The 25,175-nt window shown below is 31.7% G+C and overlaps 1 protein-coding gene across 1 annotated transcript; it reads left to right on the top strand.

Moving 5' to 3' along the window:
- Positions 1 to 18,364: 18,364 nt before the first annotated feature.
- On the top strand, positions 18,365 to 21,078 carry LOC143603430 (protein FAR1-RELATED SEQUENCE 1-like). The gene is made up of 8 exons (XM_077080217.1): positions 18,365 to 18,410; positions 18,509 to 18,579; positions 19,545 to 19,628; positions 19,743 to 19,980; positions 20,033 to 20,307; positions 20,395 to 20,499; positions 20,590 to 20,958; positions 21,061 to 21,078. The coding sequence occupies exons 1-8, from the start codon at positions 18,365 to 18,367 to the stop codon at positions 21,076 to 21,078; spliced, it is 1,206 nt and encodes a 401-aa protein (XP_076936332.1).
- The last annotated feature ends 4,097 nt before the right edge of the window (positions 21,079 to 25,175 follow it).

The raw sequence follows: 25,175 nt of genomic DNA, 5'->3' as shown, positions 1-25,175 counted from the left end.
AGTATAAAACATTTAGTTTAGATAAGATGAAATGTCACCCCCAAAATTAAAGATAGACACGGGGTATGAAAGTACTCACATTCAATTTATAAACTTGATCGGTAAAATAACGGGTAACCGGAAGGATGAGGTTTAATGGGCAAGGTTTAGGTGAAAGGAAGTCTTGTATTTGAAAGGTTGTTTAAGAAGTCTTTAATTGGAATAAATGATAAGAAATGCAACAATTTAAAGTTTAAGGTTTAAAATGTAAATATTTAAGAATTTATAAAAACAACCCTTTAAATATGTAAGTTTGCTCGTAACCGGGTTAAAGTATCTAACCTTAATATTTACTCAACCATTGTTGAGTAATAAGGTGGGTAAAAATGCAAGAATGCAAGTCCCTTTGGAATAAAGATACTAAAACGGGTTTTAACGAGTGTTTCGGGTTGTTGGTTCGGGTCTTGATAATTGGTCAAACCCAAAGTCAACTTTCCAAAATAATGAATGTTATGAGATAACTCAATAAAACTTAACAAGACTTATCCAAGTATGTAGATCTATTGTTTTAGAACTATCAACGTAGGTTAAGCGAGTGTTCGGTTTTGTCGGTCCAAACTTTGTTATGAGAGCAAGTTGGATCCAACATTTCCAAGTACTTAAGAAAATAATTAAAATCAGTTTGTAAACTATTTTTAAAGAAATATACAAGCCTTGATAGCTAAAAACACACTTATGTGTCTTAAGCGAGTGAAAATCAGCTTAGTTAGTTTTGTTTCGGTTTCCATCTCACCAATAGTTCATTGATGGTTTCCACATTGACAAATATCCAAGAACTTGTATAATAATTTATAATTGAAGAAAGTTACGTTTTACAACCAAAAAATTAACAATAAAGTCTTTAAACAAGAGTTCGGTTTTAGTTCGGTTTCCATCTCCCAATAAGTTCATAGACGGTTTCCACATACCCAATATCAAATAACTTGTAAAATGATTTTAGAAACTCAAATCTAACATTAAACATGTTTAAACAACTATTTTAACAAAACTAGTAAGCAAAAGTTCGGTTTACGGTTTTGGGATATTTACGATTAAACCGAAGCATAGACCCTCAACCCATAACCAAGGAACTTGTAAATAAACTAAAATGAGCAGAGTTAAGCATGGTTAGTAATAAATAATAAAGTTAGATTGTTAGATGCGGAAAATATATAACAAGGACCACGTAAGTCCTTTATGAAGCCTTGCCTTACAAAGTCTGAAACCTCACCGATCGGAACCGGAGAAATAACTACCAAAGGTAACAAGGGGTGTATATTACATATATATATATATATATATATATATATATATATATATATATTGTACAACCATAAACAAGTGTTAATAAGACTACATAAGTTAATTAGAATGAAAGATTACACTCAGTTTGACTTTTGAAAGTCAAACCTTCAAGAACATTAACAAAATAACATTAAGATCTTTGTATTTGGGAGATATTTTGGAGTTGTAGCAGGGGAAAATGAAAGGAAATAGTGGTGTATATATAGGGTTAGTTGAAATGGTTAGGCATAAAGGGTTTTGCATGAAAATGGGATGGTTTAAGTCACATGTTTGCTTAAAAATTAACAAAAAATGAGCTGGTGTAAACTGCCTTTAGCGCGACGCTAAGGTCTCTGCCCTTGACCTTAGCTCGGCGCTTATGTCACCTGGTGGAAATTCTGAACTTTCAAAATTGGCAGTTTTGGCCCCGGAGTTGATTTTAAGTGTTTTAAGGCCATTTTAGGAACCGTAAAGGTGTTTTTTAGATCCGACAAGTATAAAACAATAATGTAACATAAAATCCAATATTTTATATATTTGAAAAGTTCGGGATATAAATCAGGTCGGTTTATCTGATAAACGAATACACAAACGAATACAAATAAAACTCGAAATTGACGAATGTCACAGTATCCCCAACTTTTTGGAAATTTCGTCCCGATATTAAAATAAACTAAAAAAATAATAATTACTAACGAATATTGCTTTTAGCAAAATAATTGCATGAACAAATATTTTTTTAAAGAATAACGTCAATCCTTGCATGACTCGAAAAATGTCACAAATGAGAAACATAATAAAGGCACTTATACATAGGATGTACCGGTGGTGTATCCACCATGCCCTTATCATAATTCACATTTTTATCGTGTTTCCACTATCATCCTCGGGTCTGAGTTATCGCACACAAGTGTACTTACTATGGCTTCCATACGGGGATTTCGATAATTAAGTGTGCACCCATAATTATGTAGATCGTCGTATGGTCCACATGGTTCGTTCCATTATGTGGTTTAAGAGACATATTTATTCAAAATTTTAAACATTAGAAACGTGCATAAATCTGTTGAATTTTACAAATATTGATAAACCAATACCAGCGGTTGAAAATTTCGGGATTAACTTTTAAATGAGCAAGAAAAATGGGATACATAAAATTTTAAGATATAAATCACGGTGGAACTAACAATTCGGTTTAAAATAAGTAAAGACGATAGAATAAATACAAGAAAATTTTAGGATAAACAATATGAAATAAGATTTGATGTTAAAAATCATCACGATAAATATCAATGCCTATAAATCGATGTACTAGATAAAATCGATAAACGAAAATCCGATAATGAGGACTCCGATAAATGGAAACAAGAAATCCAATAAATGGAGACGAAAATTCGACAAGTGAAAAATGTGAAACCCAATAAATGAACGCATAAGGATGGAATAAACAACTATACAATTAACAATAACATCGTACGATGAGTTTCATACGTGAACAAACTCGAGGTTATAAGTAGTTGAGAATATGATTTCGTGAAATGTATTAATGTGAGAAAAGAGGTGAGTTCCTTTAGGGTGACGCATACATGTATCAAACTTAAAATAAACAGGATTTGATTATCAACCTAAACAATCGATGAAATGCGACAAAACGTGAATACGGCTACTATTGTGAAAGCATTTATATAATCGTCATTATAGTAACGGTTTCTTATAGCGCCAAAACTTGCGGACAACCACACATAGGCCGCTTAATAGATTAGATGAAATGATATAGAATAAGGCATAGAATCGTGTTTCACTTTGAAATGCATAAATGCTCAAATATGAATAACATAGTCATGAAAATATCGTTTAAAAGATAAACGAATTTTTTTTAGCGAACTTGAGGTTTTGAAATTATTACACAATTTTGTAATTGAATAACTTAAATTCGGCCATGAATAATCAAAACTCAAAATGAAATCTCATGTGTGTAATATTACTATCGAAACATCTCATCAATTGAAAAGAAATCGAAAAAAAAATCAGCGAGACTCGAAAAAACAATGCAAAATGTAATTCGCGTGTCATATAGGATGAAATTGAAAAATGACGTCTTTAAGTAAAACCGTTCATTCGTTTCCAAAAAAAATGAATATAATAATAACATAGCCTCGCGTTAATGCATTGCTAGAGAAACGTTTTGCTCATTATCGAAAGTAAATCTTGTAAGCCAAATTGTTAAAGGAATTTGTATACATAAGGTTGTTGTGATGAAAATAATTTGTGAAGAAATGATGCTTGCGATAATAAGAGGTAATAATTCGCATAAACCGTTATCGAACGAAAATTTGAGTCACAGTATCTAGCATAAAGCATTTATAAATGCGTCCCAAAAAGATTTGTAAATCCACGATCATTGCGTTTATGCAAAATAAGGAAAGTTGTAATTTGTTATTGAATAAATCTCGCATTCAACAATCAAAATGAAACCTCGTATTTATAAAGTTATTAAGAGATTTATCACCTTAGGTGACAATATTTAAAACCTTGAAAACACACGTATAATCGTTTAACAATCTCTTTGAAAACCAATTTCCTCATAATAAAATTTTGTTGTCATGACAATATTATATTCTAGAAAGATGATTTATAAAATATGAGCAGAATACGTAAATCGTTTTCCTTGAAAGAGTTTATAATTTAAAAATGATTATTTAAACACATGAGGCCGTTATAAATACACTATTTGTATATATAAAAAAATAGGGAAAAATGAAGCTTGCGTGTGTAGGGACCTGTTTTAGGCTTCGAATGGTGAATGGTTTGGAAATTTAGTGAAGGGTGAGTGTGTTTTGGTTGTCTTGCGTAGTTGGGTTTTCTTGAGTTGGATTGATGAGGTTTGTTGAGTTTAGGTCGTTTGAGTTGGTTAGGCTTAGATGATTTGTGTGAGTAATGGTTGGCTATGTAGGTGAGGTTTTACTTACTTGAACTCGGGTTAAGTTGATGGGTTGGATAATTTGATCTTGACTAGTTTGGGTTGAGATTCGGTTTATCATGTATTTTGTAAGGAGTGTTCGGGGTTGCTACTTTTGATATCAAGCCCTATGGTTGGATGGGAACGGTGTGGCGACACGGTTTGTGATTTGACATAGTATAGGTCGAAAGGTTGGGTCATAGTTGGGTAAGCTTAGGTTTGTATACGTTCACGACATTTGTGTGTGTTTGTCGGTGTCATTGAAGTATTTGGATAGTGAGTTGGATAGGTTTTCATGGCGTACAGTGTCGGTATTTAGGGCCTTTTGTTGGGTTGATTTTGTATATCTTGGATTTGCATGGGGTTTGAGTTGACGCAGGTATACATTCGATGTTCAGGTTTCATTCATATTGAGGAAAGATTTAAGTGTGTGGGAAAACTTTTGAAGTGAGAGGATGGTTTGATTTAAGGTGGTAACTCGAGATGGAACACGTGTGTTTAGAAGCTTTGGGGTTTCGTTTAGGAAATTTTTGACTACTAATAAGTATTCAACTGAAAATATCATAATTTATAAATAGTGATTGAAACATCCATGAAAATTTTGATAATTAAAATTACAAGTTAATATATATATATATATATATATATATATATATATATGTGTGTGTATTGGATCATTTCAGAAGTTTTTTTACAGCGAGAAGTGCGAGAAGTGAAGGTGTAACTCCATTAATCCCTATTTTCACTCCCTTTCTTATGTGTAGGTGTGTTGTGTAGGTGGATATGTATGTGTGTAGGTACGTATGTTTGTATATGTGTACGTATGTTGGTATATGTGTATGTATGTTTGTATGTGTGTAGGTACATATGTTTGAATGTGGCTCGGTACATTTATATGTTTGTAGGTAGGTTTGAATGTGTAATTAAGACATAAATACAACATACCAACATATATGTATGTAACAGCATATGAAAGGGAGTGAAATTAGGGATTAACGGAGTTATACCTTCACTTCTCGCACTTCTCGCTGTAATAACACTTCTCGCAAGATCCATCCCCTATATATATATATATTGTAAATAAAATATTGAGATTCAAGCTTGTGAATCACACAACATTTTTTTTTTGCTAAAAGTTTTCTACATTATGGAAGTTATTACGATACGTCGGTTCAGTTTAAGTTGTAAAATAATTTACAAGGAAATTTTGAATCAAACAAGCCCGCGTAACGTAAATCGTTTTCTTGAAAAGCTTAAAATTAAATAGTGAAAAAAATATCATCGGAAACTAAGTTATTAGAGTTTGAATTTTGAAGTTTATTGCAAAAATAAGAGCCGATTGTCATAAGGAAACAAAATAAATTTTTACAAGATTAAAATAAAATTCCTTGCGTATGAGGAAATAAATATAAAAAGAATAAGTGAATTTGAATGTCGAAATTTGTTACGAGGTATCAATATGAATGATGAAAGTTTGTTTTGAGTATAGAAATTTGCGTAATGAAAATTTTACCAAGTTAGTTATTTAATAACGTATAACAAAAACATCACGATAAGTTAAAATGACCGGCGTTGTAAATCGAGAAATCGACATAAATGATTTTGTCTTTAAAATATAATTTCTATGAAGTTTTGTATGAGGATTTCAAGAAATTACAAGCTTTAAGTTTGTGAATTTCTATTAAATCAAAGCGAAACTACCATAAGAAATTTAAAAAAAAGAAAACGTATGATGCAAAATTTTATTGGTGAAAATTTATAATGAACCAAGGATTGCATAATGAAAGTTGTTTTGAAAATAAATTTGGGATAACGAAAATTCTACCATGTGTATCATATAATATAGTGTAATTATAATGTCGTGAGAATTTAAATAATCGATATTGTGAAATGATAGTTTCAAAATGAACGGGATCATTATAAAAAATAGGGTTTTATGAAATCTTGTATGAAAACTTTAAAGACAACTTAAAGTTTATATAATAAGAGATTTACTTGAAACTTAAGGTAGAACTTATCATAAAACCTTTTAAAATATGATGGAATTTATAAAATAAAAATTGAGTTTATAAATAGTCTTAGTGAACAAAGATGGCATATTAAAAGTCACTATAAATAGTTCATATATATTATCATTTTTTAACTTATATTGAAGAGATCGTAATAAGTGAATTTTGTAACAAAAATCACGGTGAAATCAAAATGAGAAAATTTGTATAAAAAAACTTTACCATGTGAAATCAAAACATATTAGAATGAATCATAATGGTCAAATAGAATTATATAAACGAGAATTTTGTGATTAGAATTTATATGACAAAGTAAAACGGAAAAATTGTTTAAATCTTTGAAATTTGTAAATAATGTCTTAAGATTTAGAGGCGGAAAAATCGTGCATGAACCACCATGACTTGATATTCCGACACTAAAAACCTTTTTATAAAATACCTTGTTAGAGTCTAAATATGTGCACGTACCACCGCGTTTTCTTCATGTTTTCGACTCAAATAACGATTGTAACAAAAATAATAAATCGGAATACAACGTCATGTCAAAACACTAGTCCACGAACCACCGTGGTTCTATTGTTTCAACACCGAAAATTAGGATGGCGACCGGAACGCTCGCATTTGACAACTTAAAGTGGTCATCTCATATGAGACAATCTTTAAGGAGATTTGAAATAACGGGATCCAAGTTAAGCTCGTGATTCATAAAACATAAATAAAAACTAATGTTTTTGCGGTAAGGTAAGGATACCTTAGATTATTATGAGAATGCATGTGTATGTGCATATATAAATATTAAACAAAAGTAAGGTAAGGATACCTTATAATGTTTCGAGTGTTTGTGTATATTACGATTTTGATGAAATAAGTAAGTATATATATAAGCAAGTGTATTGAACAATCAAGTAGAGTAAACACGTATAGGCAACATGTATAAGGACCCTAAAGTGAAAACTATACTAGGTCGTTACGTCTAACCATCTATCGTATAGTCTTGTGGCTCTGATACCAATCTGTCACACCCGACCAAAGGCGGAACATGCCGGGATGCAACGGATTGCCCAAAACACAAGACACTATTAAAGTGACAATATTTAATCAACTCATTTATTTCATAAATCAATAAACAACACATCTTGTTCATACAAAACAAATTGAATACAAGTAAACAAATTTATTATTTTTTTTACTAATATCCTAATGGTCTTGATAACGTTTTTCGTCAAGTTCTCGAGTCAACCAAAGTCAAACCTGTAACGTTTCATGAAATTAAGTTTATCAACACAAAGGTTGGTGAGCAATTCATAAGTTTGATCATATAGTATATAGTAATGAAATACCACAAAACTTGTATACAAAACGATAAATAAAAGCAATAACTTGGATAAATAGATATTGCTAATAGAATTACGTTAGCGACACCTAACTATAAAGGGATGCCAAATAGTCTAGGATTTAATAGTTATCGTTAATTGCATTACGTTAATGATACCTTGCTACAAGGGGATGCCTAGTAGTCTAGGATTTATAGATCAACCAACCAAAAGCGATAAACACATATGCATATGATCATAGAACACCAAATCGAGCAAGTATTTAAGTAAAGTATACAATAACGTTTGTGGTTTAAGACCCAAGTATAAAACATTTAGTTTAGATAAGATGAAATGTCACCCCCAAAATTAAAGATAGACACGGGGTATGAAAGTACTCACAATCAAGTTATAAACTTGATCGGTAAAATAACGGGTAACCGGAAGGATGAGGTTTAATGGGCAAGGTTTAGGTGAAAGGAAGTCTTGTATTTGAAAGGTTGTTTAAGAAGTCTTTAATTGGAATAAATGATAAGAAATGCAACAATTTAAAGTTTAAGGTTTAAAATGTAAATATTTAAGAATTTATAAAAATAACCCTTTAAATATGTAAGTTTGCTCGTAACCGGGTTAAAGTATCTAACTTTAATATATACTCAACCATTGTTGAGTAATAAGGTGGGTAAAAATGCAAGAATGCAAGTCCCTTTGGAATAAAGATACTAAAACGGGTTTTAACGAGTGTTTCGGGTTGTTGGTTCGGGTCTTGATAATTGGTCAAACCCAAAGTCAACTTTTCAAAATAATGAATGTTATGAGATAACTCAATAAAACTTAACAAGACTTATCCAAGTATGTAGATCTATTGTTTAGAACTATCAACGTACGTTAAGCGAGTGTTCGGTTTTGTCGGTCCAAACTTTGTTATGAGAGCAAGTTGGATCCAACATTTCCAAGTACTTAAGAAAATAATTAAAATCAGTTTGTAAACTATTTTTAAAGAAATATACAAGCCTTGATAGCTAAAAACACACTTATGTGTCTTAAGCGAGTGAAAATCATCTTAGTTAGTTTTGTTTCGGTTTCCATCTCACCAATAGTTCATTGATGGTTTCCACATTGACAAATATCCAAGAACTTGTATAATAATTTATAATTGAAGAAAGTTAAGTTTTACAACCAAAAAATTAACAATAAAGTCTTTAAACAAGAGTTCGGTTTTAGTTCGGTTTCCATCTCCCAATAAGTTCATAGACGGTTTCCACATACCCAATATCAAATAACTTGTAAAATGATTTTAGAAACTCAAATCTAACATTAAACATGTTTAAACAACTATTTTAACAAAACTAGTAAGCAAAAGTTCGGTTTACGGTTTTGGGATATTTACGGTTAAACCGAAGCATAGACCCTCAACCCATAACCACGGAACTTGTAAATAAACTAAAATGAGCAGAGTTAAGCATGGTTAGTTAGCAATGATAAAATTAGATTGTAAAATAACGGGTATGAAAGTACTCACATTCAAGTTATAAACTTGATCGGTAAATAACGGGTAATCGGAAGGATGACGTTTAATGGGCAAGGTTAGGTGAAAGGAAGTCTTGTATTTGAAAGGTTGTCTAAGAAGTCTTTAATTGGAATAAATGATAAGAAATGCAGCAATTTAAAGTTTAAGGTTTAAAATGTAAATACTTACGAATTTATAACAATAACCCTTTAAAAATATAAGTTTGTTCGTAATTAAAGTATCTAACCTTAATTTTTACTTAACAATGTTGAGTAATAAGGTGGGTAAAAATGCATGAATGCAAGTCCCTTTGGAATAAAGATACTAAAACGGGTTTTAACGAGTGTTTCGGGTTGTTGGTTCGGGTCTTGATAATTGGTCAAACCCAAAGTCAACTTTGAAAAATAATGAATTTTATGAGATAACTCAATAAAACTTAATAATACTTATCCAAGTATGTAGTTCTATTGTTTTAGAACTATCAACGTACGTTAAGCGAGTATTCGGTTTTGTCGGTCCAAACTTTGTTATGAGAGCAAGTTGGATCCAACATCTCCAAGTACTTAAGAAAATAATTAAAATCAGTTTGTAAACTATTTTTAAAGAAATATACAAGCCTTGATAGCTAAAAACACACTTGTGTGTCTTAAGCGAGTGAAAATCGGTTTAGTTCGGTTTGGTTCAGTTTCCATCTCACAAATAGTTCATTCATGTTTTCCACATGCACAAATATCCAAGAACTTGTATAATAATTTATAATTGAGGAAAGTTAAGTTTTACAACCAAAAAGTTAACAATAAAGTCTTTGAACAAGAGTTCGGTTTTGATCGGTTTCCATCTCCCAATAAGTTCATAGATGGTTTCCACATACCCAATATCAAATAACTTGTAAAATGATTTTAGAAACTCAAATCTAACATTAAACATGTTTAAACAACTATATTAACAAAACTAGTAAGCAAAAGTTCAGTTTACGGTTTTGAGCTATTTACGGTTAAACCGAAGCATAGACCCTCAACCCATAACCATGGAACTTGTAAATAAACTAAAATGAGCAGAAGTTATGCATGGTTAGTTATAAAATTAGATTGTTAGATGCGTAAAATATATAACAAGGACCACGTAAGTCCTCCATGAAGCCTTGGCTTACAAGGTCCGAAACCTCACCGATCGGAACCGAAGAAGTAACTACCAAATGTAACAAGGGGTGTTTATTATATATATGTTGTACAATCATAAACAAGTGTTAATAAGACTACATAAGTTAATTAGAATGAAAGATTAAACTCAGTTTGACTTTTTGAAGTCAAACCTTCAAGAACACTAAGAAAATAACATTAAGATCTTTGTATTTGGGAGAGATTTTGGAGTTGTAGTAGGGGAGAATGAAAGGAAATGGTGGTGTATATATAGGGTAAGTTGAAATGGTTAAGCATAAAGAGTTTTGCATGAAAATGGGATGGTTTAAGTCACATGTTTGCTTAAAAACTAACAAAAAACGAGCTGGTGCAGACTGCCTTTAGCGCGGCGCTAAGGTCTCTACCCTTGACCTTAGCACGACGCTAAAGTCACCTGGTGGAAATTCTGAACTTTCAAAATTGACAGTTTTGGCCCCCCGGAGTTGTTTTTAAGCGTTTTAAGGCCATTTAAGGGACCGAAAAGGATGTTTTTGAGATCCGACAAGTATAAAACAATCATGTAACATAAAATCCAATATTTTATATATTTGAAATATTCAGGATATAAATCAGGTCGGTTTACATGATATACGAATACACCAACGAATACAAATAAAACCCGAAATTAACGAATGTCACAAGGGGGCGGCCATCCAAGGACCAAACATTTTTTTAACGAATGAGTTCCTATATATATATATATATTATAATACATGTAGAAAGGGCAAAACCGTCTTTTACTCAAAACTGATGTACAAGTGGCTAATGCTATTATACAATATCATGAGGGTTTCGAAATTTGAATTTCAGTTCAATTACCAGATCTCATCGATTTCCTCTCATCCTGACTTCATAACCGATCTCCACACTAACCTATACATTCAACGGCGCCTTCTGATTTCTGCTATAATTGATGGCCTTGTACATTCAACGTAGGTCGTCGTCGGTCCTGTGTTTATGGAGCCTGGATTTGCGATTAATGGCTTTTGCTCGAGGTTAGATTTTTTCCACACATATCGAAATTATGTTAGCGGCTGAAATTGTGGTAATGTGTTCTATCCCTCTGATAGGAAGGTAGTTTTTAATTCTGTGCATAGCACTTCGGTGGTTTAATTTCTTGATAATGACTGTTGTTGTGTGTGTTCGTGTTCAGGGTTTAGGGTGTCTTCGCTTCGGATGACATCAACAGTTTCAAGGTTAGTCAATTCTATGTTCGTGCTTTGTGTTTTGTGGGTCTATTGATATTTTTAGTTTTGTTTTCTTATCTTGTTGAACTCAAAACTCACTGTATACAGTTGAATATTGATGATGACGATGGTTTTTTTTTTCTTTTTTTTTAAGTCAGCATTCATATTAAAATAAGCTGAGAGAGCTAGGTATGGCACCAGATAAACAAAGGATTCAATTTGTTGCCATTTCAGCTTTAATTGAAAAAAAAAGAAAATATAATTTGTATGGTGGAATTGGGAGATCAATTAATAATATTGGACAGATTTCAGAGACCTATTATATTTAAAGTTGGATCATTTCTACTGATAGATTTATTTTGTTTGGTCTTCCGTCTTCGTTCTATTGATTTTTTAAATTGTATGTCAATTAAGTTTGTTAGCACACATGTTCTAACAGTTTACTATTCTGAATAGGGACGACCCAACAGAAAATGATAGTGTGGAATGACTGCGACCAAATGCCGGAGGCCCTCGGTTAGTTACTTTTTTAGTTATTTAAAACGGGGAAAACTGATTTGTCTATGCATTTACTATTTAGTTTCCCATAAATTACACATATTTTTGACAGACTGATCGTGTAATTGAGTTCTGCTATGTAAATATGTATATGCAATAAACCTTATTTTGTCTATTTTTTATTTTATTATGTAATGGTTGACGACTCTCTTTTGTTACTGTTTATAGGTATATTACTCTAATCTTGGGAATCTAATTTGTATAATTATTTTAATTCCAATTTCATCTATGCAGTTCCATGGGAATAGAGGTGGTTGCTAATATATGTATGGACAAAGAAGTGGATTCAGTCACTATTGACCAGTGTTTCTGTCAATAGGAATTTAAACTCTGATATTAAAACACATATGCAGTCAAGAGTATAAAGTAAAGAAATGTACATTTGAATATGTAAGACATGCAAATGAAATTTTTGGTGATTCAAGTAATGACACATTAACACTGCCGCATCAGCAAGGGCAATAATGCCCAATCCTACTTCTGCATCAGCACCAATGTTCTGGTGTAGCACACATGCAGAGAGACGAAAAGAGGTACAGTGTTCGTGTTTGTTTATGGTGTAGCACATGTGCACAATGTTAAATATTTTTCTGTTTGTTAACAACATGAACGTGTTCGTGTTTGTTTATGTTCATTCGTTAACAATACAAAGTGACAAACGGTTCATGAATGAACATAAATGAGATAAGATATTTAAAAGCGAACCCATTTTATTATTACACATGTAAAAGTTGTTTATATTTATTATTTTTTGAACGTTTAAGCCATAAAGAATGATGATTAGGAGGACCTACATCAGCCATGATCTATTAAATATGCAGCGACATATCATGTAAAGGAGGCCATTTTTCGTTGAATGTCATAACTTGTGACGTGGGTTGCCAACTTGGACCCGATATTGAAATCTTCATCACTCCGTAACAGTTAAATATTGGTAAGGAATCTAACCCTTTCTTCTACAAAACCGAAACCTAACTAAAACAAATCTAAAAAAGCAAAGCCGAAATGAAATAGAACCCATTTTAAAATACCGAATAAAATGAAACCGAACCAAAACGGAACTAAAATTTGAATCTAAAATCAAAAAAATCTGAAACTAAACTGCACCGAAACCAACATTTAAAAAAATCAAATCGAAACCAAAAACTAAAAACCAAAAAACCCAAAATAAAAACTGGAAAAAGGCATACTGAAACATAAAAAAATTAAAACCGAACAAAAACCAGATAGTGAATAAACTGAAAGCGAACTGAAATGAAGCCACAGAGCTAAAAGCGAAAACCAAAGTACTAAACTGAAATGAAGCCAACAACTAAAAAAATCTACACAAAATAAAACCAAAATAAAAAACTGAAAATACTAAAAATGAAGCTAGACAATAAATAAAAAATAACCGAACTCTATCCAAAAAATGAATAAACTAAAACTGGACTGAAACAAAGCTAAAAAACTGAAATTGAAGCCAAAAAAACTGAATAAACTGATACAGATTCGAACTTAAAATCCAAAAGTAAAACCCAAAAAAATTTAAACAAAATTAACAATCAAAATAGCAAACTGAAATGAAACTAATCACGAGCCAAGCGGTGTGTGATCTCTTGTAAGTTAAACGAGTTGAATGGGTTGATTGGGGGGGGGGGAATGTATTTTAGCTTAATGATCCAGGTCAAAACTTTTGGCAAAACGGAGATGGGTCAAACAGGTTAAAAGTTGCATACATTCTTTTTTGTATATACGATAACCAATAATCCTATGCCTATTGCAGATTCTTTAATTAGATTGTATTTTTGTTTAACTCTATAAATTTTTTAAAGTTTGGATACAGGCTACGGGAGTACATGGAGTAGTTTGCAAATAATGGTGGCTAGGGTAACAAAAAGCTCACGCGGCCTGCTATAAAACCGTGGTTAAATGGAACCGAAGGTTTGACTTGCATATACGTTTTGTCCTATTTCTAAAGTTTTTAGAATACTTAAGGTAATACAAGTTCAAAAACTATAATTTTAAAAATATTAATAAAAAGATTCAAGATGTTTTATACATTTAAATATGAATCAAGTGACTTTTGACACAACTCAATTTTAACCTATATTCGATATTTCTTTTAACCATAAACATAAAGTCTGAATTGGCCATTTTCTTATAAAACGGTTAAAACTATCACATTTAAACAAAGTGAGTAAACAATGCTTCGGATACAAACTATTCAACTTAAATTTTCATATATCAATTAACTTTTAAAAGTAAAACCAAATTTTTTTACACTATTTTTTATCTATTTTCTACTTTCAACATTTTTATTTTATAGTTCTAACGGTCTATTCTAATATGAGAACCTAAGTTTGTTAATTGAAATGAGAGATAAATACACAAAAAAATGGATAATTTATCACCAATCAATAACAAGGTTATGGTCAGCTGCATGTGTGCATTAATATTGAAATAACTTCTTGTTTCATCAACTGAAAGTAAGATACATTAATGATCAATGCTTTTTTTTAATCTTTGGTGTAATATTTTAACCTTTGTATTACCTTGTGGTATAGCTTATTAGATTAGCTGTGGAATAATAAATGATGATGGCAACATTCAAATTGGCCTGGTGAGGTGTCTACAAACTCAACGATTTGGTAAAGGTTTTGTTGGTGTTTTTATTGGTAATAAATAACATTGGATGTGTAGTTAGACTAAAAGCGAGTTTAAAGTTAGCAACTTTTTTTTCTTATTTTTTTTATGTTTTTAGTGTTGAATTATGTAAAGGCTTAAAGCGTTGAACTTTTTTGGTTGACTTGGCTTTGTCTAGAGTTGATTTCTTAATAAAAAGTTTAATTTTGTAGTGCATGTTCATTTCCTACATTCACTCAAAGTTATGATATATTTGTGTTTGCTCAAACTGGTTTAATCATTGTTTGTTTTTAAATTATTGATAATTCCTTTTACGTGTAATTTGTCCAACATGTAAGAAAAGGGCGTTAGTTCGATTAAAGATGACCAGTTACCATGCTTAATCCACGCACCCGTTGTTTGCAAAGTCCTATTAGGTCTATTTGTGTGTTCATTATTTTTAATTGAGATTTGTAACGCTCATGGCATAGATAAACCACAACGATGCTACGAATTAGTAAAACTAAAACAAATACTATACAATATTCATAAGAAAAATTATTAACTTACAGAAAACGAGTAGCGCGTTGTAATTTGTCATTCCCGTCGCATCACACGGGTATATTATATATATATATATATATATATGATTTCAATTAAGAACCAAACTTAGTTTTAAGAACTTCAGAACTTAATACTTGGTCCATATTAATCCACATCATTTAATTAATTTTATATAAGAAGGGTAATTTGGTCCATCTAACAACAATTTTCTTTCTCTCTTTATGACCATGTCACCCACTATCTTTATTTAATTATTTTCTCTCTCCATTTATATCATCCATCATATAATTTTTTTTTTCAAAATAAAATACTCCCTAGATAAAAAGTTTAGTTGTTAATGAATTTGAATATGGGTTTTATTTATAAAGGCATGGATGGGATTTTTAGTATTTTTATTATAATAATATGGATCTTATTACAATAATATGAAAAACGTAAATGGTTTTTTGTTAGCGTCTAGACCTATTTGTAAATTTCATTAAATTAAATTTCTTCTAAATAAAATAAGATTACTTACAATATCTTTGAAAAATAAATAGGTTTAATGTACCTAATGCTCATTACACGTAATCTAATATTACCATTGTATTATATTATATTTTTACGCATTCATAATATGTTTTTACATTTATAATAAACTATAATTTCACATTCGGTTTGAAACAATTATCAATTTTTATAGAATCAAAAAATATTTCAATCTTTAAACGCTATTTATTATTTAATGCTATAATAGAATTATCTTATAAAAGCATATTACATAACAAAAATATGTAATTTATATATTTGTGTATTGTACTTGTATAATTTCTTTAATTTTGGAGAATTTGAGTAATTTGCGTATGTTTGTGTACTTTATGTATCTTGTGTAATATATGTAATTTGTGCATTTCGTAGTTGAGTAATTAATATAATTTAGGTAATTTGTGTAATTAATGTTGATGTAATTTGGATAATTTGTGTAATTGGTATAGATGTAATTTGTGTAACTTATATCATTTATGAATTGTGTAGTAATTTGAGTAATTTGTGTGTTTACGTGTTTTTAAACTCGTAGCCTAACGATTTTTGAAGCTTTTACCGAAAGATTCATGTAATAACTGTTTGTAAAAAAATTCTAGTTATTAAACAAATTTGTTTATTATAAAAAAAATGATATGATGTGACATTTCTAAAAAGATAATGTAGGAATTTTTCCATAAATGCCCTTTTATAATTTAATATAATTGTTTCTCTCACCTCTCTCATTTTTATATTATGGTTTAATCACAACCACAAATCCAATACTTATTTAATTCAATGTGTGGTCATTATTGTTTCTCAAAGTTCTTACAACTCGACAAGTTCTCGAAATGTGTGGTCATATAGCGGTGAGTTATAATAAAAAGAAATAGTTTTCTAGGAATACTAAGAATAAATCTAAGTCATTGGATCATGTTAATCAATGGTTGAGATTTAAAATTACCAATAACCGACATAGTTTCCTATAATTGTTCTTTCACCATCATTTATAATGTCAAATGTCAAAATTTTGTTGGTTCTTACCATTCTTAGGAAACTTATTATTCTTATTTGAACCCTTTTCTATATATATATATATATATATATATGATGAGTATCATTACAGAACCCTTAAATTATTTAAAAACTTGAATGAACCATTGAAAACTAACGTTTTTTTGTAAAATTATTTGTATGTTAATGTTATTTGAGGTGTAGTTTCATCATTTTGTATACCTATATTTATAATTACAGTTTTGAAAATTAGTTTTTATACATATCTATGTTTTATTTTACACCTATGTAAATTTGTTAATAAATAAATTTTACACATATGTAAACTTGTGATTTATATATGTAATCAAAATTTTTTATATAAAATATGATAAAACTACTCTTAAATAATGTTAGTATATAAAAAAAATTAAAAAAATGTTTGATTGTTTAGAGTTCATAACAGTTTTTAGCTTTTTTGGAGTTCTTAAATGATACCAACTATATATATATGTGGTAAGGATTCTAAGAGAACCCTTTGCAAATTGAGAATTTTGAGAACCATTTTAAACCACTAAAAACACCTTTAAAAAATATTTAAAAAAATCATAAAACAAAAATAATAAAAATTTTAAAAAAGTAAACAAACCAAAATTCTTATATTTCATTCCGGTTTCAATAAAAAAAATAATAATAATTAAAAAAACGTCGTATTATACACATATGTATAATTTTATAAAATCTTTAGTTACGTAATATACACATATGTACAGTATCATTTATCTTAAATTATACACATATCTATAAAAAAGCATATAAATGTATATATATGTATATATTATACATATGTGTATATAATTTAGCTAAACCGAGTTTTTTTTATGAAACCAGGATGATAAAATAAGAATTTTGGTTTTTTTACTTTTTTGATTTTGATTTTTGTGTTTTTTATTTTATGATTTTTTTATTTTTGAGTTTTTTGTGGTCCAAAATGGTTCTCATAGTTCTCAATTTCAAAAAGGTTCTCTCATGATCCTGATCATATATATATATATATATATGGTTTAAATAAGAATTAATTGTTTTGTAAGAATGATAAGAACTAATGAATGAATGACAAGTAGTATAGTTTTTTATTTAAAATAAAGGGTATTTAGGTAAATCTTTATATCCATTAAATTTGTTTAAAATATCACAATAACCGGTTTAATTCCTACAATTAAGTGATATGGATTTGATTCATGTTTAAGATCGATTATTCAGTAACCGTCGCTACCTTTTCTTCTTTGTTAAAGTGATTTTGATTAAAAAAACCTTAAGAAACATAAATTCTATGATGGACGGTGAAAAAGGTACATAAATTACTTACTATCAATTGTGTTTATGTATTTATTAATGTCAATTTCATTTAATTCCCATTACTGCTTTGTATCATATATATTTGTTTATTAATTTTGATTGTTTATTAATATAACGCACATGATTGTTTTTATGCGAATTCTATATCAATCAATTAATTTGCATAATGTTAATTACTTGCCTTCTATGATGATGATCGACCATGATGTGTAAACACCCTGGGGTCATCAGATATATATATATACTTGAATGAAAATGGTTAGTGTGATATCTATACTTGTTACTTTAGATACTGTTTATTAGCTATTTTATATGATGATGACTATGATGTGTAAACACCATGGGTCAACTCTTGTTTACTACAATGATGCAAGTAGGTTTTAATTATTCATATCAGACACACAATTGGTTCGTAATAGATTTATGTTTTTTGATTTTTTTGATATAAATTATGTCTTATTGTTTGTATAGATGCTATTGCTTACCAACCGGTTGGTATTGAACATATATCTCCGATATCTGGAAAAAAGTCTTATTATCCAGTTTGTGTTGCATCAATGAAACCCCATTGAAGGTATAATATTTGACAACCTTGAAGTTGCTAAATCATTCTACAAAATATATGCTCTAGCTGGTGGTTTTTCAATAAGGAAGCAACACAATGGAAGTCTCGGGGTATCATTCTGGGGAAGTATTTTGTCTGCTCAAAAGAAGGTCAAAATACGGTTAAGGCTGTTGATACGCTAGAAGAAGAACACAAGACTAAATTAGAGCTAATGGTTGTGAAGCATTAACTAAATTAGAGCTAATGGCTGATGGCAAATATAAACTATACAATTTTATAGAGCCGCACAACCACCCATTTGTTCATGAGGATGATATGCACTTTATTCCTTCAGCTCGCAAGCTTTCTTTTACAAAGAAAACACTTATCAGTGATTTGGCTAACATTAATGTTGGACCAGTTAGAGCGTTCAATATTATGCGGACTATTTTGGTGGGTTTGAAAAAGTGGGTGCAACTAAGGTGGATTGCAAAAACTTAAGAGAGACCAAAATCTATATATCAACGAGTATGATGCTGAAATGGTGGTCCATCGACTCATGAGGAAGAAAGAGTATCTACCCAATTTTTCATGTGAATATACTACTACTCCTAATGGTGTTTTGAAGGGTTTATTTTGGGAGGATGAAGATGCTAAGAGGAGCTTTTACACATTTGGAGACGTCGTATCCTTTGATGCGACGTATCGACGCAACAAGTACTGCATATATTTACTTTTCTGGCTATAATTTAACGTATTTCAAGGTAAATAACATTATAATTATTAATAGTTTTTAGATACAAGATGGTGTTTATACCCTTTACGGGCATTGACAACCACAATTGTAACGTTACACTCGGTGCTGCTCTGCGTGGTAACGAAACGGCAGAAACATATACTTGGTTGCTCAAATGTTTTAAAAATGAATTTGGATACACACCTCAAGTTGTTGTTACCAATTAGGACCCTGCTATGAAGAGGGCGATTGAAGACGTTTTTCCTAATACTAGACACAGATTGTGCATGTGGCACATTGTTTTAGCAAAGGTGAACACATTGTTTTATATCACATAAATATATGAACTTGCTTATTTCGAATTAATATTTTTCTAAGATTTGTGGGTTTACAAATAACGTTTTTGACTTTTTGGTTAACATCAGGTTGGATCAAAGATATACAACGAAACAGATTTTAAAGAACGGCTGTGCGATATAGTATGGACGGATCAGATATTCGCTGAACATTTTGAAAACGAGTGGGGCCAGATTATGCATGATTTTCATCTAACTGACCATGAATGGTTGACCGATATTTACGAAATGAGAAGCTCATGGATTCCTGCATTTTATCGTGACGAAAACATGTCTGGGCTGATGCGTACTTCATCTAGGTCAGAAAGTGAGAACCATTTTTTTTGGTAAGTTTTTCAACCCACGTTGTACTCTAATAGAGTTCTTTGCTCACTTTGATTCTGCAATCGAACATCAACGAAACGAGCACGGGAGAAATGACCACGATAGTAGGTACAAATCTCCCCGTATATGGAGTAATTTCCCCCTAGAGAGGCAGGCTGCAGAAATTTACACTAGAAACATTTTCTTTGACGTCCAGTTAGAAATAGATACCTCTATTCACCAATGCCAGTATAGGAGTTATCACGTTGTAGGTGATTTTATAAAGTTTTATATCAAGGACTTTCAATTCTACCCGTCATCAACATGGGAGGTATGTTCTTAAATAATACATATGTTGTGTATAAATTAATTTTGTTGTCATTATGTAAGTTGTGACACGCGGTTTTCGTATTTCCAGGTTATGTATCGCAGTGAAGACTTAACCGTTTATTGCAGTTGCAAAAGGTCTGAACAGTTTGGTCTTTTATGTAGACATATTTTTTTTGTCCACAGAATGGGAGAGGTAACGGTTTTTCCTAGGCAATATATACTTAGGAGGTGGACCAAAGATGCTGTTGCAAATAGTCCATTACATTCATTATCTTATAATCAGGCCAATGGCATTGGTAATAACAATGTTTACTCTGTTGTTCGGGATATGAACAAGGTGCACGACCATGTTATAAATCAACTGGTTGGTGACATGGAGAAGTTATCCCACTACGCTGAGTATATTAATAATTATAAAGCTAAAGTGGACGAGATAGAGTTTGTTGCCTCGCTACCGAGCAAAAGAGACATGTTTGCTGACATACTCAATACTAATCAGCCCACACACGTTAATATTCGTGCTCCTATGGATAGAAGGAACAAAGGGTGTGGTGTTCACAATCGTATAAGATCACAACGTGAGAAGGCGATCAGCCAAGCTGGAAACCCCCAAGGGCATGCAGAATTTGTGGTGAGCCTGGGCACGATACCCGTAACCATCACAATGTTCAAACCAAAAATGCTCAGTCCAAACGTTGTTTATCTCCAGGAAGTGAAGAATAGTAATTGCAATTTATATTCTTTATGTTTTCAGATTTTTTATCTTTTATGATTGCATGGTTAATTTGTGACATTTTGTTTCAAACCTGATGTATTTTTTTGTTTCATACATTAATTTTCCTTATGCAACATAAGCTGTGTTTTGTTGTTTTTGACATTTTGTTATTGTTTTTTCACATTTTGTTTCAACTACTTGAATGTCATCAAATCTTAACTGCATATACAAGGATTGAAATGTCTTAATTGATAGAAATTTACACACTTTTTCATAATCTACTTGTGTGTTTGATTAAAATTTAAACTGCTCTCAAAACCATCAACGATTATGGTTTCTTATTTTATTTTCAAAAAAGTAATTTTGTGTATACTACCATTCATATGTTCATATTATCACCATGCCACTCCATTTTAACACCTTAGTTTGTAACACCAACCTACCCTTCACATCATATAATATGTAACACACAAAACAAATTCACAGTTTATACACTATCAAAACTACAGTAATCCCAACCATATCATAACATAATAAAGAAACATAATTGTCTCACCAAACACAAACCTACATACTAAAACCAGAGTCAACAACTTAAAAATCCATTTACTCAAACCATAAACTACTTTGTTCAACAAACACCAGCTGAAACCCAAATCGTGACTTTCGTTCTTAATCTACCTCCTCCAAACGAATCTTGATTCTATCCACTGCACTGTTGTACAACTCCATTTTTTCTCCAAGGGTAGGGCATCAAATATAAATGCACGTTCAAGAAGGTCATTCTTAGCCGAGTTGATCTCACTTAACAAGATCTTTGCAACATATTTTCTCCTTAATTCATCAAGTTCCTTTTGTTGTTTTATGCCATGTACAACGACCTCTCTAGATAAATTGCAAATTCCATCCCATTCTTTAACGCTACCTCCCCTGTATGTTTCCATGTGCCTCATTCCAGATACTCCACAATCTACGTAGTTGTTTTGCGTTCTCCAAGGCATATCAATCACAACCACATCTGACTTTGCAATCTTTGATGCCATTCGATGTTTAACCCTATGTAAGTATTCTGAAAACGTGTCCCGCTGTTCCATTTTTGCATATAACTATTTAACATATAATAATACTCATATTTGGCAAAAAAAAAATAATAAGAAAGACTTACAATTATGAATGGCCATTTTCCGTATAGCTCGTTGAAATCGGCATCGAATTTTATGTTGTCTAGCAGCTCGATCCTCCCGGTGTACAGGTTAAAAACCATCACATAGTAGTGGTAACGCACGGGGTATAGAATTGGTATGAACACAAGATCAACTCCTGCAATACCTTTAAGATCTTGTTGTTTAAGTACCGATACCATGTTTGACATAAAATGGGCTATCTGTGTTGCCTTGTCTTAGTGGTAGTGGGTAGGAAACTGTGTTTAATGACATTCAGATTATCTATTAGCTAACATATTTATTATAATCTGATAAATTGACTACTGGTATATTTCCTTACCAACATCACCGCTAAGCAAAATAATCGATGTGTCATTTCATTCTTCCTTAACATTTCTTCCGTGTTCAGTACCTCCGCCCATGAACTTACCACCGACACATGTATGTATAGACCCGGTCGCATTGTCTCCATCACAACGCGTCCTACTGATATACCGTTACCAGTTCTAAACACCACCTCCCTGTTTCACTCACTTTGTCAAAATACTACATATTAACATATATACATAATAAACATGTCCATATTCATTAGGATCTTACCAGGTCCCACCATACGCTGCGTAAATCATGTCTGACACGAGGTTCTCCGGCTTAATTACTGGTTCCTTCAACTGAAAAACACGTTGCACATACGGAGAACACATGTCTTCACCAAATGTATGAGGACGTATTGCTTGTTTCCCCTCAACCTTGTTGTCCTCTTTTCCCTCGACATGGTCACCGGCCATCACATAATCCGTTACTATTATCTCGCCTACACTAATAGACTTCGGCACATTACCTGATGACCCTATGTCGAATTTTGGGCGGCTGAATACAAGTGTTTGTTTAAGTGGCGTTGTATACTTCGAATCTGTATATGCCTTAACCTGTCTGTCCAACTCTTCAACAGTTCTCGGAGTTAAATAATTGGGGCTTTTCTCAAGATCATTTACATGATCACCGTCAACCAGTTTGTTGTTTTCACCAAGGAAATACTTTCCAACTACGTATTTCCATAGTTCTTCAACTTCGTTTATAGCCTCACTATACGGGTACTTTATCTTTGCTTCTTCAAGATTTATCTTAATGTCACTAATATTATTCTCGAAATCCTGAATTAGCTCATACAATCTATGGGCTGCCACCTGAATTAAGATCAACAAACACACGTTACGACTATGATAATAACAAACAAGTATAGTACACGAAATATATATTTGTTTACATCAACATCTGTTTGTGTCAATTGTGTCTGTGTATCAAATTGTGTGAGCTGAATATCTCCCACATTCGCCTTGACAATGGGTTCGGTCGGCATGCCACTAGTGTCAACATCATTGATTATTGGGTACTTGCTTATATAGTTGTTGCAATTTTTAAAACACTTCAAGTCTGTTACACCATCATCTACCTCCATAATCAGCCCATTGCCTTCTACTTCTGCATTCACTTTATCTTTATTCTTTTTGAATAACTCCGGTACTAACTTTTGCTTCTTCACATCTTCAACACCTCCCCCTTCATTTAACTGTTTCTTAACCACGATCACAACTTTGTTCTCTCTCCCCTCCTTATCTTTGTTTTTAACTTGTGCCTCATTATCCTCATGCTTGATCACATGTGTATCCTTTTTGGGTGGTGCATAGCTCATCCTTATTGATTCAACAAGTTCCAAATAATCCAGATCACCAAACGTAAACCTCGTCACCGGATGTGGCAATTTGTCTGACTCCTTAACCATATCATTCTTGAGATGCGCCAACGCCAGTTAAAACAAAACATAATCAATAAATCAATAATCAACATAACTTTAAGATCACTGGACACAAAAACTACAATTTAAACACAATTAATATATCTTTATACTTACCAGATGCAAGATCATTGATCCATTGTATTCTTTATCCACAACCCACCTTTCCTTTGATCGCTTCATCAGTGTTGTCATGTACTTGCACCAGTTCAAATCTTTAATATCATCAGTTTTAATAATGCATGTCAGGAATTTACGGTTTAAGGCATTGTTACCTGTAACTTCTCCCAACAGAGTGTTAAAAGCTACCAAGAAGTTATAAACAAACAGCCTGCCACTGTCTGTCTGCCCCCAGGTATTTCATAAATGATGACGGTGTTAAGGTTGTTGCTCCCTTTTTAAACTGTTTGTTCCACTCGTTAACAACCATATCTGATTCGCGTGCTCTAACCATCTTAGTCACATCCTTATTTCCGATTGGGATTCCAAGTAACGTATGTACCAATTTTGGTGTTATATCTATCTTAGCCACGCCTATGTCTAATACGCTACTTTCATGGTTATAGTTCCTAGTTAACCAGTAACCTAGCGACGTTGGAATTTGGGTAATTTTCAGCTCAAGTATTGTGCCAAACCCGATTTCTTTCACCACCCTTCTTTGATTCTCGTTGAGGTTCTTAATGAATTCATAAAACTTATAAGTTTTTATCCTTGGTTTTACTTTTGTACCATCAAATGGATGGTATGTATGCCGAATTGCAGCTGATTTTGATGATATTTTAACTTGATTATTTGGAGGTGAAACAAAATCATCGTCAGGATTTGGCTTCGGTCGTAGACCTGTACAATATAAACACAACAAACATTACTATTTTATGCTTACTCTAACTATTTTCAAAATAACTACATCTAAATTATTATTAACAATCAACCTATAAATAAATTCTCAGTTTCTTTGGTTGGTGTCGGGGTCTTATTCAGCCTTGATAAACCCCCATCATTATCCACTCCTGTTATAGGTGAAACACCCTTTACTGGGGTCTTCAACGCGTGTCCACCGCCATTTTCTAAGCTTAGTTTAGCTGCATTTTTTTTAAAAAATAACACAATGTTGAAAACTGTACAAATGATCAGCCACGATGCTAAGTAATACGAGCAATGTACCTTTTTTTGTTCCACCAACGATATCATCCACA

This window comes from Bidens hawaiensis, unplaced genomic scaffold, assembly GCF_021521415.1.
Source record: "Bidens hawaiensis isolate Kalapana, Puna unplaced genomic scaffold, B.hawaiensis_p1.1 tig00061612_1, whole genome shotgun sequence".
NCBI lineage: Eukaryota > Viridiplantae > Streptophyta > Magnoliopsida > Asterales > Asteraceae > Bidens > Bidens hawaiensis.
The sequence above is the reverse complement of the archived record's forward strand: the minus strand, read 5'-3'. Positions and strand labels throughout refer to the sequence as shown.

Excerpts from the sequence above, each read along its gene's own strand:
- LOC143603430 (XM_077080217.1), top strand. The coding sequence starts at position 18,365 with ATGTGTAAACACCATGGGTCAACTCTTGTTTACTACAATGATGCAA. Across the intron at positions 20,308-20,394 it reads ACCCGTCATCAACATGGGAG|GTTATGTATCGCAGTGAAGA; the intron begins GTATGTTCTTAA and ends TCGTATTTCCAG. Across the intron at positions 20,500-20,589 it reads TTGTCCACAGAATGGGAGAG|GCCAATGGCATTGGTAATAA; the intron begins GTAACGGTTTTT and ends TCTTATAATCAG.